This window comes from Poecilia formosa, unplaced genomic scaffold (assembly GCF_000485575.1).
Source record: "Poecilia formosa unplaced genomic scaffold, Poecilia_formosa-5.1.2 Scaffold188, whole genome shotgun sequence".
NCBI lineage: Eukaryota > Metazoa > Chordata > Actinopteri > Cyprinodontiformes > Poeciliidae > Poecilia > Poecilia formosa.
Genome location: NW_006800127.1, coordinates 508,459 through 530,582, shown reverse-complemented (window position 1 = coordinate 530,582; position 22,124 = coordinate 508,459). Strand labels below are relative to the sequence as shown.

Here is a 22,124-nt window from a genome sequence, read left to right as displayed (position 1 = left end):
TTGTTTCTAGTAACTCTCAATCATCGCTTTTATCAGTGGGCAGGAAACCTCAGAGATCACAAGAATCGATGCCACAGGGCAGAAACCGCCTCCGATCAGCTGTCCGCAGAAGATCTGTGTTAATTCATTTTATTCCTAACGTAAAATCCATTGTCTGACCAAAGTTTGTTATTCACGTGGGGTAGCAAAGAATTTTACATGTCTTACCTGTGCGTCACGTTGACTGATTACAGATGAAGATCTTCTCCTCTTCAGCTCCACACACTTCCTAAGCTTGCAGATCTGGTGGCCGGTCCTGCGATTGAGGCAGCAGCTGCACTGGCCGCAGTTAATCTTCCTGAGGCATGGCTCGCACGCCCCACACCTGCTGCGCTTCTTCCTCTCCTTCCTTTCTGATGTCAGAGTCGGGCAGGTGAGCGAGCCCGTCCCTTCTGGCCCCCAGGATCCAGGCAGAGCGGAGAAGCTGGCATCGCCGCACCCGGTCTCTGACTCAGTGTCAAAGGAAAACGAGGAACGAGTGCTTTCCGAGCAGCAGGACAAAGTGGAGCTGCTGTCTACGGAGGAAGTCGAGATCTTTGGCACAGGATCATCCTCTGGCATTGCTGCCCGAGTGCCATCCACAACAAAGTTTGGTTCATGCTTTCCTGTGGAGGGTTTGGTGTTTGCCTCGGTAAGTAGCATAAAGGAGGGAAAGGGCTTCTCTTTTTGTGGCTCTTTATATATTTCACCTTCGTCTTTGGTCTTGCCTGGTGTGCAAGCTTGCTTCTCTACCCCAGCAACAGGCGTTTCTCTTAGATCAGACTTCCCTAGACTTCTTGGCTGCAGAGAGTCCCGACAGATGATAACCGGAGTACTTCTAGTCACTATAACAGTCTGCACCTTCAGAGCAACATCAGAGTTAGGCGAAGACCCTGCGAGTTGAGGCTTAGCACCATGAACGGTTGGTCGAAGATCAGTCTTTGCCTGGTTCACAACCTCCAGCTCACACAAATCTGAGGTGGAGAGAGCTTTGGTGGGATATGAGGTAGCTGCATTGGAGAATACACGCACAGGTGACTCTGACTGTGCCGTCAGTGGGTTACAATGAATCGGATCTGGGTTTTGACATGTTGGAGTGTTGGTTTGGGTGTCTTTTTCCCAAATGTCTTCACTCTCACTACTTCCCAGCTTCACAGCAATTTCTTCCTTCACTATCATTGTCTCGTCTTGTCTCTCAACCTCCGTCTCTGCTTCCAAACTCTCAACATCTCTCTCTATGACAACCAGCGGCTTCTCATCTGTCCTACTCGCTTTCATGGCCAGCTCTTCGCCCTCCTCTTGTTGGACAGCGCCCCCATCATCTTGCTTACCACTGCTGTCAAGATGATCAAGCTCATTACCATGGACAGATGAAGTGTCATTTTTCTCACTGCTGCCCTGTGCCCCCGGGGAGCCGCTGCCTGTTAATTCTGACGAGCCAGAGGTGTGATCTCCACTCCCGTCACCTACCCGTCCATCACTGTCGTCACAAGCTGTGACCTCAGTAGCTGGCTTCGAGTCCCCTTCACTGTTATTGCTGAAAGACTTTTCATCTTCAGTTATAAGGCTGTCACAGCTGTGCTGCAAATCGCCTCTGCGTGTGTCAGTTTCAAGAGAGCTGCCCTCTATGGCATCGTTAGGCTCAAGACTTGCCGCAGCTTCAACACCAGCCTCATGATGCATTCTGGGGGGTTCTTTGTTGTCTGGTTTCTCATTTTTTCCATCAGGAGGAGAATTGTTGATGCTGATGCTTGGGGGCTTGTTACTTGTGTTTTGTTGCCGGGATGCAGCTCTTCTCTGACTGCTCCCCCTCCTGCTGTTTTTCCCTCCTGTGAACGCTTTCGGAGACTGGCAGGGAGCAACAGACACTTGCGTTCCCCGTTGGGACTTCCTCGGCCTGAGGGGGTTTTCGGGCACACTGCTCGACCGTCTAAGTCTAGTAGATCCCGTTACATTTCCGGCATGGCTACCTCTGCCAGGGGACCTCCCGGGATTCTTCCCGCTTCCACGAGGTCTCCAGCCTGATTTGGCCTGGTTGTTTCTCGAAGTTGACCGTGTGGATTCTGCTGGTGTTTTCTGTGTGTTACAGGTTTGGCCCCTGGTGCTGGTCCCTCTCTGGGCTTTTTTTCTCTGAGCAGGTGTGTGTCTCCTGGTTGGCTTGGTAGGTGCAGGCATGGCTGAGGGTGTAAAGGAGAGGACCTTTGGCAGCCAGCATGGGAGCCAGGTAATTGTTTATCTCTCGCTCAGAAAAAAAATTAAAAAATTTTTAAACCCTTCTTCTATTATGATTTATCCTCGAATTGTAAATTATAATGAATGTTAGCTGGCAGTTGCAGAGCATCACCTATGAAGACAGAATGGACAAACAAATAAAAATATAGCCACACAAAGTTTAAATGCTATAAAATTGAAATAACTTCTTACAGATCAGTTGTTTAAATCCAACTGCATTCGTTTTTACTTTTGCCCCTCCTAAAATAGCCACTCCGATGTGCATGTGCCGAGGGGCTGATGTCAATAAAGCCGTAAACAGAAAAAAAAGACGAGAAATAATCAGACGAAGTCCATAAAACAAACATGGAGAGGCTTTAACATTTTAAAGGGCAGGCCCGTCGAGGAGAGAGGGCTCTGTCCGGAGGTCGGATCCTGTTTTCGTCTTCCTGGCTGGCGGAAGAGGGGGTTATTACTGTGTAAAAACCGCCCTCAGCGTCGCTCTTTATTATTATTTTGCACTTGACCGCTGTCATTTAAATAACACGAAGCACTGCGCGTCTGGAAACCTCGCTTTGCCAAAGCCCTTACTACTTTGACCCGAGTGGGTTTTTATTTACACGTTTACAGACCGAAATGCTTTACATACCGCAGAAAGAGAGAGAGAGGGAGAGACAGTTGCACTGCCTGGACCGCTAATAATACTCCGCTCCAGCGAGACGGCGAGACCTTGTATTGGTTTCCCTCCTCGGTAAATATAGACCGCTGCTCAGTTCAATCCTCTCCCGGGGGTGACACATGGACATGATACCAGTACCGACGAGCCGGGGACGGGCACCGAACAGAACCGCCGCTTTTCCAGCCGTGCTACCGTGTAAAGTCTTTGCGGAGCACGACGCTACGTTGAAATGTAAATCCCTCTTCTGTCAATCCATTCAGGGCAGCCCCGCTCACTCTCCCTCCACCAGACGCAGCCCACGGTCTCTGAGCTGGCCGAGAGCTCTTTGTGAGGACTGGAAAACCCGAAATGGAGTACAGACACGTGAACGCAGCAGGACTGTGTCAAAAGTAACGGGTCAATCAAATAACCTCGCAAAGTTTTAGAAACATTTTTTTTTTACTCATTATGTGTCAGTTTATTACACAGCTAGTAAAAAGTTTTTTTTTTCTTGCCCTTCACAATTACAGCTTATCGCATAAAATGTCAGTAGATCCGTTGGAGTTTGTAGTTTAAATAGATTTATAACAAAATAAATAGCCTATGTAAAATACTGTACATTAAGAGCAAATTTACATTATAAAAAATTAATAAAGGACCGACATGTTTGTCATATAGTAGTAGAATTGAACTGAGATGTAGTATTGTTATAACGTGTTGGAATTGTCACAATTCCAACACGTGTTTGCTAATTGCTGCTGCCGCTAGTTTTGAGGAGCTTGGGGGAGACTGCGGCTCCAAGGAGGAGATTTGCGAGATCAAGCGTTTAGGCACCCCAGATGGCTGCCATGAGATTCAAGGATTCCTCAAACATGTATAAAAGAATCAAAGCAACACTCCAGGTATGTTTTTGATGAAGAAATAACATTATAACATTAGAACACAATGGCTCAAAATGAGTTGATTTTACATAATACTCCCCCTTTAAATATTTATAGCTTCCTCAGATTCAAATAATTATGCAACGGAGTAGGATGATGAATGAAATGTGCAGGGACATTTGTAAATAAAAAATAACAATAAACTATTTACAAGAATTGGAAAAACCTGTGCAACCAATATGGATGTAATATTAAATTAGGAAAAACTCTGCAAATAATAAAAGCAAGGATGTAAACACTTGCTGAGTTTAAGTTTGTTGGGATCTGTGGTTGTCAGCTGTTTGGAGGAAGGAGCTGCGGTAACGTTCCTTTGTGCACTGATGATGCAGCAGTTTGTCACTCTCCACTTTAGTAACAGCTCCTTGTATGGAGTGGAAGACACTGTTAGCCCTGATGAGTTTATCTAACCGCTTCTGTTCAGTTTTAGATAAACTCCTGCTTCAACAGACAACACCAGATGACCAATGTGGCTACTGAGTCCACAAGGATTTTCAGGAGATCCCCTGCACTCCAAACGACATCAGTCCTTTCACTTGATGTTCTGTGTCAGTTTGGTGGGTTCTGTGCCTGCAACAGTCTGCAACCAGCTCAAATGGTTGATTGGTTTCTAGAGTTTCACAAGAAGGAGGAAATGACAGTCAGTTGCATGATCATAAAATGATTTTTAGGGGAGCTTGCTGAAAGAGCCAGAATTATTGATACTCTAAAATTAAGACATAATCAAGTCAGTGTTATTGATAGCAGAGCAAATAGTCAATAGGATATGATTCAAATTGGACAAAAATAAAATCCTCCACCTTGCGAAATTTGTCAGCTACTGGAACATGATTCATTCAATTGGTTTAAAAAAATGAATTTTAAAAAAGCTACTTTAAAAACGGAAGGGTGAACATTGCTTTTGTTTTGACTTGAGTCACAGTTTTACATATTTTTGTTACAAATAGAAAATCTGCTTATGTAAAATCTGATTTGAAAGTAAAAGGCCATTGATTGCAAGAATTGAAATGTTGTATTACAAAACCACGAGATATCAAGATATTTTTTTTTGTCATATTTTAGATTTTTCTGTTTTTTCATACAAAAGACTGCTGAATACGCATTTTTCTCATAGCCATTATTCTGTATAATTTCAGGTTTTATACTAAATAACTGTACAAAGCAGCAGCTCAAGTATTAAACAGATACTTAAGTATTTGGAATACATATCTTGGAAATTAGAAACTTAAAAATTGATAGATTTTTTTTTTTTTTTTTTTACATTTGTTCTGGGAAACATCATTGTTCAAGTAGATATTTACAGATGTGATCGTTTAAATAAAATAGCAATAAATACATTCAAAAGAAATGGCCGGTATTAGTATTACCATGTCATTAAAGACACAGCCTGACTCTCCTAGAGCTCACACGGCTCTATGGTCCCTCCCATGTCCGCAACCGGAAACATCATCTTGCGTCAATATCCTGCGACTGTTTATGTCCGGTAGCCCTTAGTCGTCTGAGGGCGAAGGGCACAGATGTTGTAACTCCTCATATTTTGAGATACTATACCGTGTCTCAGTCACATATTTGTCTTACGACGCAATCGTCACAAACCTTTCAGTAGCTCGTAGCCATCTTTATCCCTTATGTCATTTTGTCTCAACGAGTACAGGAGAAGATGGGGGCGGGGGGAAGCTGTGAAGGTGCAGGTTCTTGTTCCACTGAAAAACATCGTTAAACTTCACTATTGATGCTGCTTTGACTGTTTGCTTTCCGATTCCCATTAGTTTGTGAGTATCTTTTTTTTAATTATTATTTTCTATTGCAGCTGTCATTTAGTGTTGCCGTTTAGCTGAAGCTCCATGTGGGCGTGGATGCTAATCACCGACAGTGATCTTGCACACATTTCCTATAACCAGTGTGACCGTTTCGGTCTGTGAAAACAGCCTCCACAGTTGGTCAAATTTAAATGAAATAATTCAGGAAGATCTAGTTTCGCTTAAGTTTCAGTTCATATGTTGCTATAGGTTTGTTATTTCTGGATTAAGGTAATTTTGCAGTTTTGACATGTGCTTTATGGTTCGTCTAGATCCAATAGTTTATATTTCACAGTGTTTTCACTAAACTTGACAGGCATGGATGTGTCAGATTCCTGAGCCGAGAGGATGACATCGGAGGCTGCTGTCTCCACACCCTCCCCTACCAGCAGCAGCAGTACACCTGCTAAAAGAGATTACTACTGGCTTTGCTCCTTTGTGGCTGGAGGTATGACATGATGCATCAGCTCACTAATCATGTTCAGGGCAGTTTCGGGAGGGTTCAATCTTAAACAAAATGGTTTTGTATAAATCACTTCCTATATTGCTTTATTGCCCTTTCATACAAAAAAACCACAACAAACTAATATAATACAGGAATGGGTATTCATTTGTAAAACTATATCAGATACTGTAAAATTAGAATAGCACTGAAGATGATGAGCCTGTCCTGCTACCAGAGTATAGTGATTATCCCAAGCTTATGCATCCAAAAGGTTAAAGGGGGGAGGGGAGTAGATCCATGTATTCTAGGCAGATTGACCTAGTTAATCAGATGAAAAAGTTCCAGTTTCATACATAGTTGTCGAAATGATTACAAATGCAATGATTAAAAAGAAGAGTGTGGTAAGTTCAATAAAATCACTAGTAATAATTAAACAACTGAAAACTGTGACCAAAAGAATCAGTTATATAATAAATTTAATGACAGCTGGTTAAAGAGTTCTCCCCTTTGACATGCTGGTAACCAAATTCTTTGACCCTATGGAATATTATTTTTTTTTCTCCCTTTTTTTTTCATAAATAAGGATAGCCAGTACACAGGATAGTGATGTTCAGTGGCTAGCTTTTCATCATGCACGTACACATTGACCTGAATTTGATTCTCACTTGAATTAAAATGCCACAATGTCACAGAAAAAAAAATAAACAACTGAAAACTTAAACAACTGACATTGTGGTATTCTGCACAAGCTGCGATTGAGACGTTTGTATTTTCAGGCATGAAGCCTGACATTCTGTTTACATGCTTATGTAAGAGTATTGTTCTGTTTACAGGTGTAGCAGGATGCTGCGCGAAGACTACCATCGCCCCCCTAGACAGAGTCAAAATTCTTCTTCAGGGCCAGAACCCCCATTACAAACATCTCGGTAAAATACCGACTAACTGCCAAACAAGCAAATTAACTCTTAACAAGTTAGTTTATCACCAGAGTGAATCTTGTGAATTTTCTCTGTAGGGGTGTTTTCCACTTTCATGGCTGTGCCAAAGAAAGAAGGCGTCCTGGGCCTGTACAGGGGTAACGGTGCGATGATGGTCAGGATATTTCCTTACGGAGCCATTCAGTTTATGGCCTTTGACAAATATAAAAAGGTAAAGTGAGTATTTTATCATTAATTCTCTAGTCCAACATTATGTTTTATGTTTATGAATGCGTTTCCCGTGTAGGCATTATTTTTGATGCATTATTGTTGACGATCTCTTCATAGCTGCTGAATAAACGGATTGGGATCTCTGGACACATCCATCGCCTCATGGCAGGATCTATGGCAGGTACAGATAGACCTCTTATCACGGTGCCCCAAGCTTTACTGGCACAGATAGTGTTATTAAACTGGTGTATTTTATTTTATTTTTTACTGTGATCTCATGATCTTTTGCTTATGTGTTTTCAGGCATGACTGCGGTGATATGCACCTACCCTCTGGACGTGGTCCGAGCCCGGCTGGCCTTCCAGGTGAAGGGTGATCAACGCTACTCTGGAATTATTGATGTTTTCCGCTCCATTTATCACAAGGTGATTTACCTTTGATGAACTTTGCTAATTTAAACTAAAATGTTACGTCAGATTGTAAGTTTCTGCTTACTCTCTGTTTACCTGTTAACTCCTTTCCACAGGAGGGCGCATCTGGATTTTATAGAGGCCTGACTCCAACTCTTGTTGGAATGGCGCCTTATGCAGGTGAGTTTTGGTGCCTTGATTTTGTTGTTCAAAGGTGCTTGCAAAAATGTCCTCCACGTGTTTAGCCAGTCTCTTATTTCTCTCTGCATCCTCCAAGGGCTCTCCTTCTTTACCTTTGGCACCCTGAAGAGTCAAGGCTTAAAGCACTTCCCGGAGCAGCTGGGCCGCCCCTCGTCAGACAACCCGGACGTGCTCGTTCTGAAAACCCACATCAACCTGCTCTGTGGAGGTGTTGCTGGTGCCTTCGCTCAGACTGTCTCGTAAGTGCTTTCCTTGACGGACGTGTTGGAGTTTTGAGCTCCGACCGAGTCAAACGCGGGTCGGTTTCCGATTTTTAATAACTCAACTTCATCATTTCTGGTTTCTGTGTTATGACGGGACTTTCCTCACCAGCTACCCCTTGGATGTGGCAAGGAGGAGGATGCAGTTAGGAACTGCGCTTCCTGATTCGGATAAATGTGGGTGAGTATCGCTGCTGGTTTGACTTGTCATAGTTTGGTTTTGCAGTGAGATGATATCATAACTTTTGTTTCGTCTAAATATTTGAATATTTAATCAAGAATATTTTCTTAGAATCTTTCATTCTAAATTTACACTTAAGGGACCCCAAAGGGACATGCAGCTGTAAAAGCTGCAGGAGGTGCTTCCACCGAGGTTTCACTTTTCACTAATGCACTGCTGTGTGATGGGCTGTATAACATCACTGTACGGATTTGCTGGTGACAATTGTCATAAGATGAAAATATGGTCAAGAAGAGGTTTTTAATGCAAAATGTTTTATACAAAATTTTTCTGTTAAAACTTTATTGTTAAGTTTTTCCCAAATAGCTGCTCAGACTACTCGTTATCTGTATGTTTAGTCTTAGGGTTGTTTATTTTTTAAAAAATATATCTTAAATCATATGGCTATCTGACTTACCTAATATCTTGCAGCCTTACTTTGTGCTGGTCCATCACATAAAATCCAAGTGAAATGTGTTAAAATCTGTGGTTGAAACATGATGGGATGTGTGAGGATCCAAATATTTGAGAACTTTTTGTGTTATAAAACAAGCTTAAATCTAAGTAGCACCCCGAGTCGTCAGGCTCCAGCAACATACCATTCATTCCTGGAAAGGTTCACTGAATACTTTTCCAAACACGACTCATTGTTCTCGCTTTTAACTACTTCTCTTTATCAGATTTTCCAGAAACAGCAAAGTTTTATTAGCCTTGAGAGATTTCATTTAATTTTAGAATACATTTTTAAAGACTCCAAATGACGCTCTGCGTACTTGAAATACTTGCTCTCAAAGCAAACAGAAAATTGTCTTCGATTCTGTGTTTTATTTCTTATTTGTGGGTCCCGTTGCGAAAATAACAGTGTTGTTTGTCTTGCATGTGCACAGATCGCCTTTCAAGACTCTGAAGTACGTGTATAACACATACGGTATCAAGAGAGGACTATACCGAGGCCTTTCTCTTAACTACATCCGCTGCGTGCCCTCACAGGCCATGGCCTTCACCACCTACGAGTTCATGAAGCAAGTCCTCCATCTGAACTAGTCTCCTCCTGAGCCTGAACGATCAGATCGTTGACCCGATCAGCTTCCGCGTTTCCCTGACGGAGTTGCCGCTCAATCGGCGAGTTCGCTCGGTATGTCTTATTGTAGTTCAGCTCCCCAAAGAAACCAGGAGAGTCAATAGTAAAGACAAAGGGGATCTATAGTGTCGAACAGCGGGAGGCTGTAATTCCCCTTCCATCTGCATCATTACTGAAAACATTTTGGTTTTAAAACATCCTTACGATTTCTTGATCAGTTATGCAAGCAGCGCCAAAGCAGCCCTGGAATGTTTAGCAAACGCAATCACATTTTAATCATTTATCACAAATTAAATCAGTTTAAGCACTTTTTTTTTTTCTTTGTTGGATGAAAGAATTTGCTTTTGTTCTTTAAATTATTATGAGTGTTTGTCATGGTACAGCTGCTCAATTATATCCTTAGATGTTTTTTTTTCTTTTCTTTTCTTTTGTAAGTTTTCCAAGTAGATGTAGCTGCTGCTAAATGGTGACATATACGATTTCTTTGTACACCCTTGAATGAGGGTGTTTTTAGTTTTGTAATGCAGTACATAGGAAAAAAAATTATTTTTCTTTTTTTTGCTTTCTCAGTACAAATCAGCATAAATACTGTTTGTGCGTGCCACATGATGTCTCAAAACGGCCTTCCATTTAATTTTCAGGTCTTAAATGGAGCAATGTTTTGTTTTTGTTTTAAACACTGCTAAACACTGCGTTCATGTTTCTTAACACGCATTTAATGTCAAGAATGAGTCTGTTGCAACTGTGACGATGTCGCTTGATGTACAACCATAATATTTTACAGGGAACTCAGGTTTAAATTGCACTGAAGCTTTTTATTTATTGCTTTAGCGACATGTTGCCACTGGGTGGCAGTATTGAAACAAGATGTAAATGGTTATCCAGCCCTGCGGACTGCAAACCTCAGACATGGACATTACATGCTTGATTTGGCCTGATCAGACACAACAAAACAAAACTCATTACTGCTGTTAAGTAGCTATTTGCTATTTAATAATTTTAACCCCAGATTTCAGTCAACTGAGATGTTTTTTTTACTAGCTATTATTTTGTAATAATGGCATTTCTTTGAAAAGAAAAGAAGAAATTTACAGCTTGATCTAAATTCGAATGAACCGGAAAACAGACTATTTACCTCTTAACAGCAGTCAGTACCTTAGCAGGTTTTTTTTTTGTTCTTTATTTTGTCTTTAATAATTTTAGGGAGCCCAAATAGGCTTTATATAAGAAAAAAGCTATTGAAGAAACTAAGCTCTTCATTTCCTGAAAACAGGAAATTTCCCAGTTTTCTTTACAGCAAAAGTAATTTGATAAAACATTTCTATACAAAGGACCTCTTCTGTGTTGGACCGTCTTAATCGTTAAAGGCGATCACTGATCGTGTTTATAATTAACTGCAAATGAACAATAAAGCACAGTGCCTTGCTAAAGCATTTATACCCCTTTGTTTTTCCCACATTGTTGCGTCACAACCACAAAACTTTATGTATTTTAGTGAGATTTTATGTCATACAACAACACAAAGTAGTGTGGAAATTTGAAATGCCTCTAGAACGGTGTCATGGTTTTAAGACAAAAGTGTGACAAGAGGAACATGAACATGTAGTCAGCCCTTGATCCTTTAGTCTGACCTCCTGTAAGTAAAATCCAGCAAACGAAGGAAGAAAAAGAAAAGTGTTAATCAGAGAAGCACCTGAGACTATTGGTAGTTTGAAAATTATTAGCTGTGTGCTCCACATATTGGACTTTTACGGAAGAGTGGCAGAAGAAAAAGCCAATTTTGAAATAAAACAATAAGAAGACAAGCTCACTGTGGCCATAAACCATGCACAACATGGCAAACATTAGAGAGATCAGGCCCAGTTTTTGGACTAGATGGCAGATCCCCCTGTCACATGAGCTCAATTAAAAATCAAAAGACATTTTAGATAATTCATTGTAAAATAAATAAATAAATGGAAAACTGTCATTTTTCTTTGTCTCGCTTCACAATCGTGCTACTTTGTGTTGGTTTGTCACACAGAAGGTTGTTGCCATTTGTGGTTGTTGCGTAGCAGAAAGTGAAAAAAGTTCTAGAAAGCACCCATAAATGATTGAAAAGTATATTGTTTTAAAATGACTTGAACAAAGGGAGACTTTATTATTCATACATTCAACATAGTGAAGTGCAATAAGTGTTTTTATTTCAATATAAAATAAATTTTCATTGTAAGTGTTCCTTACTTCCCTGGGGTGTAATTTCACACTTCGTGGAGAGTTTGAAGCCGCCATCTAGGAAACAGAATAAAGTCTGGAGCAGCTCATCATCCTCTGATAGCTGCCACGTCTCTTTTCACAGTACTGCTGTTTCTGAATGCGCAGATACTCATGTATGTTCTGTGGAGATGCTTTTCAGTCTGTTTGATGTCGCATAAAGCAGATAAAACATTTTGAGAATTACGAGCGTCTGAATCTCAGGATTTATTCAAAGTTTCATTTGGATTGCTGAATAACCGATGTGCAAACACCATCTCCTTTGTGCCGCACCTTCCGCCTTCTCCGTTTTCCATTTGACTGGGTTTCGGACTTATGGAGGATTCCTGTTACTCTTTATGTCACAGTTTTATGGCTAAAACCACGGCAGGGCTGTGTTTAACATTTGCATTTATTTTACTGGCACAGAAATACACTGTTGTTGAACAACATGCACTAATTTGACTGGTAAATGAATGAGACTCATTTCCTTATTATGAGTAAAATCCAGATTAAAAACTATAATTACGTTTTATTTTTATCTTTGCAGAGAGAAAAAAAACCCGAACTTTTGTTATTTTATTTATTTATTTTTGTTATCTCCCACTATCTAGTGCCAGGTTGGGATGTTTTCCAAACTGGCACCACGATTTGTTTCTAGCTTTCTGCCCCTTCACTTCCTTATGTTCTCCAAATAGCCTGTGTGTCTGTGTTTGTTTGTTTTTCCCTCTCAGATAAATGTACAATGATGTCTTTATACTTCTGACACCTCGCCTCACCATCGTTCTGATTAATCTAAATAGAAAAATCCCCTTCACAAGTTGTGCAGACCCTCTTCCTTTGTCACTATGTTTTTCCAAGCTGATGTCATATTTATATCTTTAGGAAAATGCATAAGAACCCATGGAGGTTTTTTTTTTTTTCATTTTAAGGGTGGAGACACTGATGACTAGGTGACTGTAATAAATCTCCTTCCTCTTTTGGCCTCATTAGACACTGCTTTAGCATTTTTGAGTTTACGTCAGTGAAGGGCAGAGCTGCATCTGAGCCAAAAGCCTTTCCAGAGTAACACTGTTGCTGCTTCTTCACCTTTAGACGGCATTTGAGCATTTTTTGGTCCTGGGGTTTTGTGACCCGCCATGCCGTCGTACACAGTAACTGTTGCCACGGGGAGCCAGTGGTTTGCAGGGACGGACGATTATGTCTACATCACCCTGGTGGGTACGGAGGGATGCAGCGAGAGGACACTGCTGGACAAACCCCTCTACAACGACTTCGAGAGGGGGGCGGTAAGTGGAGTCACTGCAAAGTGGGAGCCGCGAAATTTCATTTTTTTTTTTTTGGATGTTCTGTACAAACGCGTGCTTTAAACGTGAGCGGCCAGGTAGTTGGAAAACAGAGAAGTTGTAAAATAAGGTAAACTTGGTATTTGAGGAAGCATTCGTGAACTTCTGGAAATTGCAAAGCCTGCGGTGACACGTCTCTTCTGCTTACTCATATAGCAGTTTACAATTTAAAAAGGCCCATATTTTGACAGAAAATTACTTATTAACTTTTAATATGTTTTAAACACTCGAGGTTTTTTATAATCCAGTTTAATTTTAAGGTTCTTCTCCAGATACATTATCACAAAAATGTTTTTAACATCAGAAGCAGGAAAAAAAAAAACTATATGTAACAAGAACATTGATTATATAAAAAACTTTCTTTAAGGTTTAGATTAACTGTGCTTTTCAATCCAAAATTCATCATGACATTTTATGTCTAATTCTTTTTGAATTTCGGAGGCTAATCTAAATCAATGCTGAGAATGTTAAATTTAGTAAAAGAGACTTGAATAATGCAACCTTAAAGTTGCATTGTCACTGCATTTCTTCATGGGGCAGTGACAGGAAAATAAGTTTAAGCTTACTTCAGAATGAAGCGGGTCAGACTAACAAAAAGGAAAAAAAAAATACTTGTCAAATTTCAGAACAAATAGATAAATTTATAAGGAATATTTACATTTTTTTTGTATGAAATTTATAGTAAATTATGGAGACCCTTTTTTTAACATTTAAACTAAAGTTATCCTAGATGTGACAAGCATTTCTGGAGCAACAATCCTCAAAAAAGATTTAAAAAAAAAAGAAGATAAAAATAATAATAAAAAAGTGGATACTGTTTTATGCACAGTAGAAGTGGTAAACTTTTAAAAAAAAAAAAAAAAAAGTTTAGGGTGTGGGGTCATGGCTTTTGGGTTATGGTTGGTTCATAGTTTAGATAAAAGATAAGAAAGCCTAAACATTTTGTAGAAGTAATTTCATCCATGAATGTCACTGTGCTGCACACAAATATAGTCAAATTGCTTGGACATTTCTAAGCCACATTGACTTGTCTAGATCTATGCAAGCTGTTGTTGAACATGTTGAACACACGCTGTTTTAAAAAAAAACAAGTCTGAGATTATCTTTAACTTTTTTTTTTTTAACTTTTGTTTTAAAAATGTCAGATTCTGAGTGAGTGAGCTCATTTCCACAGCCCATGTTTTTCACAGTAGCCTCTGTATAAACTACAGGTTGACTCATATAATGTGAAAGTTGATGAGAACTTGGGTGATGTCGTACTGGTGAAGATTGAGAAGAAGAAATATTGGATGCAGGACGACTGGTACTGCAGGTACGTCACTATCAAGACCCCATGTGGAGATTATGTGGAATTTCCCTGTTTCCGCTGGCTGGTGGACGACAAGGAAGTGGTCCTGCGGGATGGACGAGGTATTTACCTATCTGTCTGTCTAAAAAAAAAAACTGCCTCACTCATCTGCTGAAGCCCTTACCTTGCTTTTGCATCTTTTCTAGCATTTCTGCCTCAGGATGATAAAACCAGCATAGTAAAGCAGCACAGACAAAAAGAGCTGGATCAGAGAAGAAAAGCCTACAGGTAAGTTTGCTTGCATGCATGCATGCAGGAGATCGGGTTGTTTTCATGACATTTATTCTGTTTGTAGATGGAAAGAGTGGCAGCCAGGATTCCCTCTGAGCATTGATGCTAACAGACACAGGGACCTCCCCCGAGACATCCAGTTTGACAGTGAAAAGGGAGTGGACTTTATTCTGAACTACAGTAAGGCGTAAGTAGAACCATGTACACTACACAAAGGGACCATTTTTCAGTAGAGTCTATGTCTGTCTCAGTACAATGAAGAAGGGTTACTTAACCTACATTTGCATTGTGGGTGTTTTTAAAATAAAAGGCCTTCATGAAACCTTAATCAGATGCAGAACTGATGCCTCAGAGCATGCTGCTATGTTATAAATTACCTTGGGGAAAAGAAACAGTGGTGTCATTGTGTGTTTATCACATGGGATATTTGCATTGTGCTTTCAGGCAGAAGTTTGAACTTGGTGACAGGCATCATAACAAACAACATCGCAATGTATAAAAGGATATTGTGCAAAATGTGCAATAACTTGTAAATTTAAAAGTTGAAGTACTGATCTGCTTTGTTATTTCAAATCCATTGCTAGAATTGCTGCTTCTATTTAAAAGATCACACCTAGCCTCTTCAACAAAATATCAAAAACCTGAGCCATCAGATTTATTTGTGAAGTGTAACTAAAACTCATTTTAATGATTTAAAAATATCAATAAATTAATAATCCCGTTGATGTCTTTTCAGAATTGAGAACTTGTGTGTGAACAGCTTCATGAACATGTTTCAGTCTTCATGGAGCGACTTTGCTGACTTTGAGAAAATCTTCGTGAGAATCAAAAACACAATCTCGGGTCAGACGAACTTTCTGTTCTTTTCTGTAACTGCATGCTATGCTAGTCTGTGCTACCCAATGCTCTACTATGTTAGGCTGTATATTCTAAATTACAATATGTTGTTATTCTATATTATACTATGTTCTGCTAGTTTATGCTATGTTCCATTACACTACACTAAAACATTTCACATTAATTAAAGTTATTACACTACTTTGTACAATGTTATATTATGGGCAATGCTAACATAAGCTATGCTTTGCTATGCTAATATGCGTGGTGTTGTATTATGCTACTGTTTTTTTTTTCTTCAAAGTATATTATCAGTTCAGGCTTGCGAAGAGGGTGTGCTCCATGTGCTATGTCTTATGTTAAGTAATGCTATGCTACGCTAAGCTACATTGGGACTATTGTTTTAGATAATGCTATAACAAACTGCTAGGATACTTGAAGTTATTAGGCTACGATAACTTCAATTATATTATGTTAAGCTACATTTTATGTGAAGTTATGTTTTATGTAATCTTACATGATTTTAATGCACCACAAAATGCTATAATGTTACATTACAGCAGCTTTGTTGCTATACTAAGCTAATTAATGCTAAACTGTTACATTATGTTTTTTAATGCCATGCTGTGCTAGCTTAGCTTTAGGCTTTTATATGTTTTGCTCTGTTACCTTTGTTGTGCTTTGTTTAATGTTATGCTGTGAGTCTTGATTTTATGTAGCATAATGTAAGTCTACAATTATTACGTAAAAATAGGCAAAGTTTGGCTAAATTAAAAGGGTTAGCATCACCACACTCTACCTCAAATGGCTTCTTGAAAGAAAAAAAAATACTGATAGTAGTTTTACTGTATTATGTATTATTACTCTTACTTGAGTAAAATGTCAGGCTACCCTGACCACCACAAATAACTTATTCTAGCAACCTACTGTAAGCATTGATTTTGTAAGTTACAACTTTTACTTGAGTAAAACACATGTGAGGCTGTCATTTTAAGATTAATTTTATGTGTATATAAAGTTCAGTAAAATTGAATATTATTGAGAAGTTCATTTGTTTCTGCTAATTATGATTTTCAGATTACACCCAATGAAAACACATTAGCCATATCAAGGAAAACATTTTAGTACAGCAATATGGGCTTCATGAAAAGTATATTTAATAGCTGTTTAAAAATTAATTTGTTTTGCTTGCATTTCAGAGTATGTGATGCAACACTGGAAAGAAGACTTCATGTTCGGCTATCAGTTTCTGAATGGTTGCAACCCAGTGTTGATTTGCAAATGCACCGAACTCCCTGACAAGTTCCCTGTCACTAATGAGATGGTTTCTGTTAGCCTTGAGCGGGACTTGACCCTGGAGCAGGAAATTAAGGTTGATATTTCTCTGTTTTTATGAATCTTTTTGGCTTTCCTTTGACAGTTATAGCTTTTTGATCATCTCTGCTGAAGTGCACTTTAAAGCAGCGTTCTGCTTCCAGGCAGGTAACATATTCATAGTGGACTACGACATGTTAGATGGCATTAATGCAAACTCCACAGACCCGTACACGCAGCAGTACCTGGCAGCTCCAATGTGTCTGCTGTACAGGAACCTACGGAACAAGATCCTGCCCATAGCTATACAGGTACAGCAAGCTTGGGCCACTGTAGGCGGGACTAATTCAGCTGATTCCTTTCTGTATCTGAACTCTGGCTATGTCTTTCTCAGCTTGGCCAGGATCCAGATGAAAACCCAATCTTCCTTCCCACTGACGGTCAGTATGACTGGCTGCTGGCAAAGATCTGGGTGCGATCAGCTGACTTCCAGCACCACCAGAATATCACACACCTGCTCAGGACACATCTGATGACAGAGGTGTTTGGTATCGCCATGTTCAGACAGCTCCCAGCTGTTCACCCGGTATTTAAGGTACAACACTGCCAGGGATAGTTTATTGATTGATAAATTGATTGTTTTATCGAACGGTTGCTTTTCTTTTTGTTCTCAGCTACTCATCCCGCACATTCGTTTTACTATCGCAATCAATACAAAGGCCAGAGAACAGCTCATCTGTGAGTGCGGGATCTTTGACAAGGTTAGTTTCTGGACATTGAAATAATGTGGAATGAGCAAAACGTCTGTCCAAAAGCAACAAGAGAAAATAATAAGAGGGTGTTTTTTTTCCAGAACTGTGGAGAGAACTAAAACCACACTCTTCCCAGGAGAGTGTGTTGAATTATTATTTTTTTTACAAGCGTTCCTTAGTCTTAGTCACAGGCTACATATTTTAAAGTCATGAACTTTAAAACATGAGGAAAGTAGAAAAAATACAGTTTACAGTTCCTGAAAGACAATCTAAACAAGAAAGAGTGGCAAATTTATCATGTTTTCTTTTCTTACTACGAATCTCTGGGAGTTAGAGATACTGTGCAGCAAAAACTGTGGCTGCTTATATCAGTTTTAGAAATGTAGTTGCAGGAATTTCATTCTTCTTCTTTTTGATGGGATTTCATCAAATTACTATTACTTCAGATATTTCACAACATCTGAAGTCTTCTGAAAAAATACATTGATCAGTCCAAACACTTTATTTATAGACAAATATATTACATCCTTATTATTATTTGTACACAAATTCCAGGTGTTTAGAAATGTTTTTCTGTCGTCCTGATCGAGTTGCAGAAAAAAGTCTGTAAAACTGTATAAACAACATATTTTCAAATCAGACTAGCTTAGCAGATTCAGCTGAGTATTTTGGTTTAGACTCAAATGAAACAAAAAGAAACAGCATTCATGAATAGTTGAATCAAAACCATCTATGCCGAAGGATAAGATGTTTTCTCATGTGCTTTGTCAAGGCCAATGCAACCGGCGGAGGCGGTCACATCCAGCTTGTCCAGAAAGCCACAAAGACGCTGACCTTCAGGTCTCTCTGCTTCCCTGACATGATCAAGAGCCGTGGCATGGACAGTACGGAGGAGCTGCCCACCTATTTCTACAGGGATGATGGCTACAAGGTGTGGGAAGCCACTAAGAGGTGAGAAACAACTTTCTTTCCCATCCAAAAGTCCTTTTGAGGAAATAAATAAAAATATGAATTGGGTATACGTTGGGTATGCGATTTATTCCTCTATTACTTTCCCCGGCAGTTTTGTCTCTGATGTGATCGGCATTTACTACACCAGTGATGAGAGAGTGCAGGGAGACGAGGAAATCCAGGCCTTCGTCAAAGACGTGTGCAGCTTTGGGATGCAGGACTTCGATCACTGCGGTACGTTCACTTCACAAACAAACGGTTGCAGGGCTTGGGAGATGCAGGAAAGCTGACTTGTGGTGACATTGCCTGAATGTTGGTGTTGTAACGTCATCCGGTAGTTTATCATCATTTGTGCAAGGGTCTTTTCACAGCGCAGCTTGCAAAATAATTGAGTGGTTTTGTAAAGACTGCTTTCTCAATTCTGTTTGCCTCCAATCTGTGCAAAGAGTTTCCAAAGTCTCTGAAGACACGCGATGAACTGGTAGAGTACCTGACTGTCGTTATATTCACCGCTTCATCCCAGCATGCTGCCGTGAATTTTGGACAGGTAGGTTGTTGAAGAATTTCTTTTTTACTTTTCAAAATAGACAAAAAAAAAAATTAAAAATAGACTTTCCACACATTTTGCTTCTTTGTATGCAATGTGTAGTATGACTGGTGCTCCTGGATCCCCAACGCCCCTTCTACCATGCGGAAGCCCCCTCCGAAGGAGAAAGGGCAGGTCGATGTGAAAACGATCATTGAGAGCCTTCCTGATCGCGGCCGGTCCAGCTGGCACCTGGGGGCCGTCTGGGCCCTCAGCCAGTACCAGGAGAATGAGGTTTGCAGAAAATACAAGCTGCCATTTAAACTGCATAGATGGGAGAGCTAAAATTGACATTTAAGGTTCAATTAAAGAGTATAGATTTATTTATTGCTGCGTGCCTTTTGCCTAAACAAAGTTTCTTTCTGTGCAGTTGTATCTGGGTATGTATCCAGACGAACACTTTATAGAGAAGCCAGTAAAGGATGCCATGGGAAAATTCAGGAAGGAACTGGCAGAGATAACCAGGTCCATCAAAAGGAGGAACGAGGAAAAGAAGCTGCCGTACTACAACATGTCTCCGGACAAAATCCCAAACAGTGTCGCTGTTTGAGGAGCGACACTCGTCTGATGCATATATCGTCTTTCTGTATGTTAAAGAGCAGAAGACATTAAGGTTTCTGCGACGATGGAAAACATTGATTTTGTAATTTAGATTTGTCTACATCGTGAACATGATTAGATATAATTCAGAAAAAACATAAAGCGAAGACTCAGCTGCCATTTGCAGGTAGCAACAAATTGACCAATCAGAGGAGTGTGCTGTGGAAATATGGATTCCACAAAAAGTTCAACTGTTTTTAATCACTCTTATTTTCATATTTATCACTTTATAAATAAACTGATACTTCATCTATTTTCAACATAGCTCACTGTTATGGATTGCTTATCATACTTCTGTATCATAACCCTATTTAACAAAAAAAAAAAAGATAATGCAGTCTAGTGACTTTGGAGATATGTGCTCTTCAAATAAAACTTTATTGGTTCTGTGTGTTACCTTTATGAATCCAGTTTGCCTATACTGTGAATCATCCCACAAGGGGAAAAAGTCCTATTTATTTTGTATTCTGAATTTACTCTTTATAATTTTAAAGATAATGAAGCCATGTCAAGAAGTTTAGCTAAACAGTTAAGACCATATTATAATGCCCTTTTGCAGGGAATTCAGTAACTCAGTGCAATCTGCTAGGCTTCCTTAAATACCTTAATTAGCAAAATATGACCAACAGAATTGGACTGTATTGTATGAATATTATGACTAATGTAGAATCTGCATTTAAAACGGTCCATATGAATGGACTGGTATGAATTACATTGATTTGATTTATATTTCTGTAAGCTAAGTTTGAATTTGACCCATTTATTATGCAGTAACATTTACATAACATCTGTTGTACATTGATGATATACAAATAAATATAAAGAAATTGTCAAAACTCAGTTTGAATACATTTCTTACGATTTCAGTGAAACACAACTGAATCACAAATGCAGTTCTTTGCCACAAAGCTTAACCACTTACTGCTCGATTTTGTATAATGTGGATTTTCTGTCAAAATGTATAAATTTGATTAGGTGTGAATACAGCATGACCAATAACAAATGCATTTAGAAATTGGATTTACACAATTGAAAATAACCCCAACCTCCTAGATATCAGAAATTACACAGCATTGATTGCAACATCAATCACTGTTGTTGCAATCAACAAGATGGTGATGAGATTAAATTGGAAAACAAATAGAAAAATTTATGTCCCCAAAAGGACTAGATGCATATAATCCAAAATGATATATTTAGATGAATTCTTACGAGTCGCACAAGTCCTGTTAGCTTTACAGGAGCAGTCAAAAACACACAAGTGAAAAAGACCCAACTTAATTTTTATTTGGTTGTTCTTTTTAATTCTACATATTTGTTCAAACATTGGAAATCAACTGAAAACACATCAAGATTTCTCTTAAAAACTTACACTTTTACCAAACTCTTTACAGTTACTACCTCAAAGCAAATTCACAGACAAAAACATGTGGAATGATGCAAGACAGGAGGGGAAAACAGTCATATATGTTCAAGTCCAGTCAGTAGTAAACAAATGGAGCTTTTTAATGCAAGTTCCACTAGTCTCAGACATGATCCAGTTTAATGGAAAAAAAACAAAAAAAACATCAAGGGAAAATACAAGAGAGCCGAGAGTAAAATATTGAGGTTGAAAGAGAAAGAATGAAGCTCAGTTTCCCAGGCATGAATTATGAACAATATGACAGAAATTTGCAAGTGGCGATAATAAAACTTCTGGCTTTTCATGCTTATCTGAATCAATTCAAGTCAAAAGCAAATGACTATCAAAGAGAAATTTACATTAAAACCATCAACTTCATGAAAGGAGCCAGCTCCTGAGAGTTGAAAGTAAGTGGAAACCACAAAGTTGACGTTTAATCTTCTCTCTCAGGGAAACTGCAGCTTAAGTCCGAGGTGATTTCGTTTCTAAAAGTTAAATGTTGTGGCTTTTAGCTCTGGTTGCATATTTAAAACAAGTTCTAACAACTGATTTTAAAAGGAGAGAGAGAGAAAAAAAGAAATCACTAAATATATGAATGAAAAACTGCAAATCACAAAAGCGCCAAAAAGATTTTCTCTTGTACATGCCTGAAGAAAAAAGAAAAAGAGAAAAAGAGGATAGATGCAAGTTGCGTAAAAACTGGTAATAGAAGGGTGGGTTTAAAATGGACAAAGTGTACCATATTTCTGATAAAAATAAATACAAGCACAAAAATAAAGAATTTCATTTTCCACCCAGAGGACACCCTGACCTTTAAACACCTTTACTTTAGAGTAAAAGAACAACAGAAAAAACAAAACAAACAAACAAAAAAACAAAAAACTTAATTGCACTTTCTTAAATCTGTCTAATTGCACTGAGCCTTTTGGGTTTTGAAGATTCTGGGAAGCGTCTCCGGTTCTTAATCAAACCTGACTTGCGGCGGCGGCGACGACGCCTCTCCTGGCTCATGCTTTCTATTTAAACAGATCTTAAATCACTATGGGCTTGTACATAAATATAGTATGGTTTATCACAAAAAAAACCTAACAAAAACAAAGCAATAAAACCAAAACTGTGCTTCTAAATTATTGCTG

At 39.2% G+C, this 22,124-nt stretch overlaps 3 protein-coding genes across 4 annotated transcripts in view; 2 read left to right on the top strand and 1 right to left on the bottom strand.

The window, feature by feature from the left end:
- Positions 1 to 2,242, bottom strand: part of LOC103147714 (methylcytosine dioxygenase TET1-like) — a 33,765-nt gene extending 31,523 nt beyond the window's left edge. Inside the window, exon 1 of the mRNA XM_016678694.1 lies at positions 208 to 2,242. Coding sequence (XP_016534180.1) covers positions 208 to 2,193 — 1,986 coding nt within the window. The 5' untranslated portion in view covers positions 2,194 to 2,242. The remainder of the gene's footprint in view (positions 1 to 207) is intronic.
- On the top strand, positions 2,176 to 11,023 carry slc25a16 (solute carrier family 25 member 16). 2 transcript variants are annotated; one of them, XM_016678702.1, is made up of 10 exons: positions 2,176 to 2,242; positions 5,941 to 6,072; positions 6,903 to 6,995; positions 7,085 to 7,218; positions 7,335 to 7,398; positions 7,521 to 7,642; positions 7,744 to 7,807; positions 7,905 to 8,067; positions 8,201 to 8,269; positions 9,196 to 11,023. In XM_016678702.1, exons 2-10 carry the CDS (start codon positions 5,973 to 5,975, stop codon positions 9,350 to 9,352), a joined length of 966 nt encoding a protein of 321 aa, XP_016534188.1. In that variant the 5' UTR covers positions 2,176 to 2,242; positions 5,941 to 5,972; the 3' UTR covers positions 9,353 to 11,023. The 2 variants fall into 2 exon arrangements, with proteins under 2 accessions (XP_016534188.1, XP_007566254.1); XM_007566192.2 differs by lacking the exon at positions 2,176 to 2,242 and adding an exon at positions 5,157 to 5,597.
- A 905-nt stretch (positions 11,024 to 11,928) lies between these two features.
- Positions 11,929 to 21,152, top strand: alox5a (arachidonate 5-lipoxygenase a). The gene is made up of 14 exons (XM_007566191.2): positions 11,929 to 12,910; positions 14,179 to 14,377; positions 14,462 to 14,543; positions 14,611 to 14,733; positions 15,283 to 15,389; positions 16,583 to 16,755; positions 16,862 to 17,008; positions 17,092 to 17,292; positions 17,372 to 17,458; positions 18,222 to 18,400; positions 18,513 to 18,634; positions 18,847 to 18,947; positions 19,050 to 19,220; positions 19,357 to 21,152. The coding sequence occupies exons 1-14, from the start codon at positions 12,761 to 12,763 to the stop codon at positions 19,534 to 19,536; spliced, it is 2,022 nt and encodes a 673-aa protein (XP_007566253.1). The 5' UTR covers positions 11,929 to 12,760; the 3' UTR covers positions 19,537 to 21,152.
- The last annotated feature ends 972 nt before the right edge of the window (positions 21,153 to 22,124 follow it).

What these genes read in the sequence shown, in the direction of transcription:
- alox5a (XM_007566191.2), top strand. Translation starts at nt 12,761, where the DNA reads ATGCCGTCGTACACAGTAACTGTTGCCACGGGGAGCCAGTGGTTTGCA. An exon ending in ACGACTTCGAGAGGGGGGCG is followed by an intron (nt 12,911 to 14,178) that starts GTAAGTGGAGTC and finishes TATAAACTACAG; the next exon opens with GTTGACTCATATAATGTGAA. An exon ending in CTGTTCACCCGGTATTTAAG is followed by an intron (nt 17,293 to 17,371) that starts GTACAACACTGC and finishes TTTTGTTCTCAG; the next exon opens with CTACTCATCCCGCACATTCG.
- slc25a16 (XM_016678702.1), top strand. Translation starts at nt 5,973, where the DNA reads ATGACATCGGAGGCTGCTGTCTCCACACCCTCCCCTACCAGCAGCAGC. An exon ending in TTGCTCCTTTGTGGCTGGAG is followed by an intron (nt 6,073 to 6,902) that starts GTATGACATGAT and finishes TTCTGTTTACAG; the next exon opens with GTGTAGCAGGATGCTGCGCG. An exon ending in GCCTTCGCTCAGACTGTCTC is followed by an intron (nt 8,068 to 8,200) that starts GTAAGTGCTTTC and finishes TTTCCTCACCAG; the next exon opens with CTACCCCTTGGATGTGGCAA.